The sequence below is a fragment of the Budorcas taxicolor genome, chromosome 3 (assembly GCF_023091745.1).
Source record: "Budorcas taxicolor isolate Tak-1 chromosome 3, Takin1.1, whole genome shotgun sequence".
NCBI classification, from domain to species: Eukaryota; Metazoa; Chordata; class Mammalia; order Artiodactyla; family Bovidae; genus Budorcas; species Budorcas taxicolor.
This window is the reverse complement of record NC_068912.1, coordinates 78,110,418-78,117,207: the sequence shown is the minus strand read 5'-3', so window position 1 is coordinate 78,117,207 and position 6,790 is coordinate 78,110,418. Positions and strand designations below refer to the sequence as shown.

The following is a 6,790-nucleotide window of genomic DNA, read 5'->3' as shown; positions in this document are numbered from 1 at the left end:
AGTGTCTCCAACAGCCTACGAGACAGTCTTCTCTGAACATGCTGGAGGCCCCTTCAAATCAGCATGATCAGAACCAAATTCATTACTTCCCCACCCTCACTTTTGTGTGCTCAGTTAATACTGTTATTTACTGAGTCAGCAAAATGGCCACCAGAGTCAAGCCCTGTGCTCCTGAATTCTTAGCCCCACACACAGGTTGTTCATTGCACAACTCCTGTTGAGTGGGACTTCCCGGAGCTCTCATGTGTGTTTCCTCCTCTCAGTTCTCACTGCCTTTGCTTTGCCTTAGGTCTTCATCAGCCTCTGCTCTTCCATAGCCTCCTAACTGGATTCTTTATCCTCATCCAATTCTCCATGCAGTAATTAGAAATATCTTTCTAAGATCCAACTTGATTATGAATTTCTCTGCCTAACAACCTTTGTTATCTCTGACACTTTCAGATAAAGGAAGTTGGGGTTTTGTTGTTGTTGTTGTTGTTTGGTTTCTTTCAGCTGTGTAGCCTGCCGAGCATGACAAATAGATGGGGCAATAATGGAAACAGTGTCAGACTTTATTTTCTTGGGCTCCAAAATCACTGTGGACGGTGACTGCAGCCATGAAATTAAAAGATGCTTGCTTCTTGGAAGAAAGCTATGACAAACCTAGACAGCATATTAAAAAGCAGAGACATTATTTTGCTGACAAAGGTCCATAGAGTCAAAGCTATGTTTTTTCCAGCAGTCAAGTATGGATGTGAGAGTTGGATCATAAAGAAGGCTGAGCATTGAAGAATGGATGCTTTCAAACTGTGGTGCTGGAGAAGATTCTTGAGCATCCCCTGGAGGGCAAGGAGATCAAACTAGTCAACCTTAAAGGAAATCAACACTGAATGTTCATTGGAAGGACTGACGTTGAAGTTGAAGCTCCAATATTTTGGCCACCTGATGCAAACAGTCAACTCATTGGAAAAGACCCTGATGCTGGGAAAGATTGAGGGCAGGAGGAGAAAGGGGTGACAGAGGATGAAGTGGTTGGATGGCATCATCAATTCAATGGACATAAGTTTGAGCAAAACTCCTGGAGATAGTGAAGGACAGGAAGGCCTGGCATGCTGCAGTCCATGAGGTCGCAAAGATTTGGACACAACCGACCAACTGAACAACAGCCTGACCAGCAACAGTCAGGTGGTGATGTGCACCTGAGTGCGTGGAGGACGGACAGGAATACAAAGCCCATTATATTCTGCCACTGATCTAATTTTTCCAGCTCAAATCCTTCAGCCTACAGAAACAACTTGCCAGTCCCAAACCACTGTTCTTGGTATGTGAAATGTTTTCCCATACCCTTCTTCATAGTTTAGAAAATTGTTACTAGTCATTAAAACCCAGTTGACAATCAAAGACACTCTTATTCGTGTATTCTGGTGGTCCCCAGCTCTGACTGCTCGTTATAATCACCAGGAGAGGCTTTTAAAAAATATTGATGCTCAGCTTCCACTTACAGAAATTCTGATTTCATTGGGTACAATAATTTTGAGCATAGGAATGTTTAAATATTCCCCCAGAATATTCTAATGTGCTACGGACTAAAGATACAAAAACTAAAAAGACAATATGGAGTTTCTGACTTCAAGAAATTCACTGTGGAGGAAATGAGTAAATTAACTGTCATTTATAATAGAAAGCTGAACGAAGAGTGAAAAGATACTCATGTAGAACAAATAAGGAGGTGAGAAGAAAAGGTGTGCCACAAGGTCTCCTGGTGATGCTTCCTAGAAACTAACCACATAATTGATACTTTTTTTTAAATTTGGTCTTAGGATCCTGTTAGGGCTTTCCTAGTGGCTCAGCTGGTATAGAATCTGCCTGCAGCGTGGGAGACCTGGGTTCAATCCCCAGGTTGGGAAGATCTCCTGGAGAAGGGAAAGACTACCCACTCCAGTATTCTGGCCTGGAGAATTCCACGGACTGTATAGTCCATGAGGTTGCAAACAGTCGGACATGACTGAAGGACTTTCACTTTAGAATCCCGTTAAACCATGAATAAATAGTTTAAAGCCACTGATCTATAATTTTATCATTATAAACAATGCAATATATAAAGCAGCTGTTCTGTAGTTAATCACCTTTATATCTTTAATGCCCCAAACAATACCTGGCACATATGAGATGCTCAAAAATGCTTATTAAATAAATGAATGGTCAATAGTAGCTTTTAAACTTTCTTTTCTTCAGTAATGGATTTATAATGGATATCAATGTTGGTTGCAAATTAAAACTAAACATTGTATCTTTGGTGTCAAAGATTTTGATAGATTAAACATAAATATGTGTTCTGTTTCTTGGATGAGATTATTTCACATTAAGGTGAGGAAAAAAAAAAAAGTACTGACAAAGTAGTTCACTTTCAGTAATCTGGGTTTTCCCAATTAATGACATAAGAACCAGTCATTTTGAGTTGGACAGTTTTGAGTTCCTCTTCAAGAATCTGAAATGTAGGTCGGAGCTTTGTAGATATTTCCATTTGCCTCACCACTGAAAACCTGAAGTGATCATTGACAGGCAGCAGTGAGGAAAGAAGACGTGACGCCGACACGAGGGCAGCAGCCTGGCTCTGAGGGGGAATTATGTGCTTCAAACAGGTCGTAAGGTAAAGAGATAATGATCTCTGAATACTCAAAAACAGCTATATTTCCTTTTGGAAATCCATGGGCCAAGTTGTCTTCTCTCATGAGTTTTATGATATTTCATACAGAGTTATGATAGAAGCTGAATCTGTGATATTATCTAACATCATATCACTTTAAATGATATTATTGTGTATATTATATTAGGTGAGTAGTTAACTCCTAACTAGGAATATTTCAGAATTCCTTTTGCCTATTGTTTACAAAGAGAAGATCTACTATTGTTAACAAATCATGAAAGGGATCTTTATATTCATAAGTCATTGGGGACCTCAGTTTTTAAAAATGAAATATTGTGTGCCATTTGATGAGTTATGAGTTTTTGTTGTTTTATATGAAAGGCTCAGGTTTAATTGAACAGATAAAAATAACTGAATAATGCTGATATTGAATAACTTAATTATTTAACAATGCATGTAACTGTTTAACTGAATAATGTTACTCCAGATGTAAATTAATGGCAATATTGTTTGGAATTTCTATAATGTGCTTCTTTTGAACTTTCTGCAGATAAAGGGGATTTCTATAAATCTAACTGGTGATAACATATAAGGTTTTGTCTCACTTCCTCTTTCTTCATTTTGAATGCTTTTCTTTTCTGGAAGTTCTGACCTTTTTGGGTTTTCCTGAAAAACTAATATTTCTGGAGCTTGATAGACATGTGAACCTGGTCAGGAGAAGGCTTGATGATCATGAGTTAGAGCAGAAAGAGATTTCTGATGAGAGAGACAAGATCAGGAGGAATTATATTTCATCAAGGGTCAAAATGTACTATGAAGGTAATTCACACTGATTTTTGAAGAGTATAAGATTCCATTCTTTTGCTTTACTCCTCCACCTTATTATACCTCTTCACACCCCAGTGACTCTTCTTTGCCCTGTTTCCTTCTCCCTTCCCATCCTTTCTTCCTTCATTCCTTTCTTCCTAATTAAAGTTTCTCATGAAAAACAACTGCTAGAAAAAATGTTATGCCTTTTAGTATTTTATTAAAATATTACAGTTTAAACATTTTTCATATTTTTCTAGAGAGCGACAAAGAATTTTTTCTGCTTTCAGGCATGAACCAGGTCACAATTCATTGGGATGTGGTAATAGCTCTCTACATATGCTTCAGTTGGTGTCATGGAGGTATAGTATTTTGAGTACCTATTGTTATTTTTTATTCAAATAAAATACTGAGTGTTTATTAGGTTCATGACATTATGCTTGAATATCTGAAGGATAAAAATTATTATATTGGGAAAAATTATATGCACATAAAATTATGTGGAATGAAATGTGAGTCCAACCTCCCTCCTAATGCAGGATTCCTTTACCAAGCATCTTGACAGAGGTCTAATTCTTACATCAAAATTTCCATGAAGTGGTCTAATTCTAATATCAACATTTCCACAAGGAGTTTATTATTTTGGTTTGGCATAATCTGTCTTTGAACATTTTTAACTTATATAACTCATCAAACATTTGAATTTTATTCAATTCCACAAACAACTTATTGATGATTACTCTGTATTAGGTGCTGTGCTAAGCCTTGTCTTCCTCATAACAACTTTGTGCAGTAGTATTATGTGCTATTATTATTCTTATTTTGTAATTCACACAAGCAGCTGGCATTATGACAAAGGCATACACAGCTTTTAAGAGTGGGAGGTGGGAGATCATCAGAAGTACAGGCAGGACAGCCATTGGCTCTTGAGAGTTTCTATTGGGGGCATAGCATCCTGGACAGGCAAGAGGGACTCATTTACTAAGAGATAAGCAACACCACGGGCTTCCCATGTGGCTCAGTGGTGAAAGAATTCGCCTGTCAGTGCAGGAGATGCAGGAGATGCTGGTTCAATCCCTGGGTAGGGAAGATTCCCTGGAGGAGGCCATGACAACCTGGCAGGCTACAGTCCATAGGGTTGCAAAGAGTTGTACACGACTGAGTGACTGAGCATGCACGCACACACAAGCAACATCAAGATCTTGAAGAAAGCTTTGCAAATCATGCAACTTACTCAGAATAGTGACAAAAGCAAAACTATCTTCTGCAGGTTGGGACAAACTTATATTAGACATATAGTAGTCCCACCATGAGAACTAGAATCCCTCCAGCAGATATCAGACACTTCCAGAGTCAGACCAACAGTATCCAAGAAGGTTTCGTAGAAAGAAGACATCATTTATCATTTACTTTTTCCAGCTTCTGGAAATATGCAAATGATAAGTCAGACTTCTGTTTATACATGGAATTCTCCAGGCAAGAATACTAGAGTGAGTAGTCATTCCCTTCTCAAGGGGATCTTCCCAATCCAGGGTTCAAACTCAGGTCTCCTGCATTGCAGGCAGATTCTTTACCATCTGAGCCACCAGGGAAGCCCATTTATACATCTGAGTGATTAATATGAAGTATAGAGAAATAAGACAAGTCCATATGACATGGCATTAGAGACTTTCCAGGTGTTCATTAGAAATTATTCAATCTGCTGTAATATTTTTACTATCTTTTCCAAATTTTCTACTAGAATGATATTTTACCCCCTTTTAAATAGTTTTGCTGAAATTAAAAAAAATATACACTATGTTTAGCATTTTTCTGACCAATACCCTCCAAATTAACATATTTTGTATGACTTATTTTAACATATTAAAAAGAGAAATTAACATACTTTTGTATGACTTATTCTTACATTATCCAAGTTGACTCCTGCCGATTACTGATTTCTTTTTCTAGGTACTGAAAAATCATTGACTTACTAATTCATTCCCAAATGTTGTGAAGCTTAGCAGTCCGGTGTTTCTGGGGTTCTTTTTTATTCTATTTTTTAAAACCAAAACAACATTTATCCAAATTTGAAGTCTTCTGACACTTTTAATATTTTCTGTGTATTCTTAAACACTACTCACGTTTCATGATAGTATTCACATATTTTTTAAGGTGCTGAAGAAACAGTTTCTCTGAACTTGAATTGTTGAACTTCTTTAAAACAGTAGGGGCTTCCCAGGTGGCGCTAGTGGTAAAGAACGCCTGTCAATGCAGGATACATAAGAGATGTGGGTTTGATCCCTGGGTTGGGAAGATCACCCAGAGGAGGGCAAGGCAAACTACTCCAGTATTCTTGCCTGGAGATATCTATGGACAGAGGAGCCTGGCAGGCTACAGTCCATGGGGTCACAAAGAGTTGGACAGTGACTCAGCATGGCAAAGCAGTCAGATCCTTTCTTAAAACTTCTTTTCATGTCTTTGGCTTCAAATTCCTATTGGTAATGATGGAATTATTTTTATCACTACTTCAACATTTGAATATTTATAATTTATATGTGAATGCTACATAAATGGACATATTCAATTATATTTATAATATAAAAGTTAATTTTTAAGCTTTGAATTCTAAAGATAAGGACTTTTACAATTAAATACTGGCCTTTAATTATCACTTTGATAAGGTTTTAAGATATTCTAATGCTTAGAATTTAGAATATTTAGAAAAACCCTACAATGAATTTTCCTTGATGTGAATTTAACTTAATTGATATTGCATTACATTGTCATTTGAGTTCATGAAAATGCCTTTATTGTCTTTTGGCTATAAAAATAATACATTATTATATAATTTTTAAAACACAGAAATATTCAATTAAAAATAAAAATTAACACACAGATTATCATTGATAATATCTTAGTGTATCTTTAATTCATTTATTTATTCTTAACATCGAGCATATATTAAATATTTTATTTTGCAACTTGCTTTTCAACTTAAAAATATATTCTGAACATTTCCTCATATTTTTAAATTAATGATGAATTTTAAGTGATGGTCAAACAATAAATTTTTGCAACTAGTACGAGTATGATTTCACTCATTAAGCTCATAATTTTCTAATAAAAGTAGCCCTTATCTATAAAAGAAGGAAAGACAGTAGCTGAAGAATGGGGTTTGGATTCTTCACTACCAATTGTTATTTCTAATATTACCTTTGAAACATAAGGTAGCCTCAAAATGCCTCATTCCTCACCTTCAAAATAGAAGAGCTAATTATATTTGCACTTTAGACTGCTAGAGAAGCTGAAAAGCTGAAAGCTAACTCTAGGCTTGTGTAATGCTGTCGAACATCAACAGAACATGGTAAAAACCCA

The 6,790-nt window shown here is 36.4% G+C and overlaps 1 protein-coding gene across 1 annotated transcript in view; it reads left to right on the top strand.

Moving 5' to 3' along the window:
• Positions 1-3,725: 3,725 nt before the first annotated feature.
• IL23R (interleukin 23 receptor) overlaps positions 3,726-6,790 on the top strand; it is a 61,049-nt gene continuing 57,984 nt past the window's right edge. The window contains exon 1 of the mRNA XM_052638176.1: positions 3,726-3,795. Within this exon, the coding sequence (XP_052494136.1) occupies positions 3,726-3,795 (70 nt within the window). The remainder of the gene's footprint in view (positions 3,796-6,790) is intronic.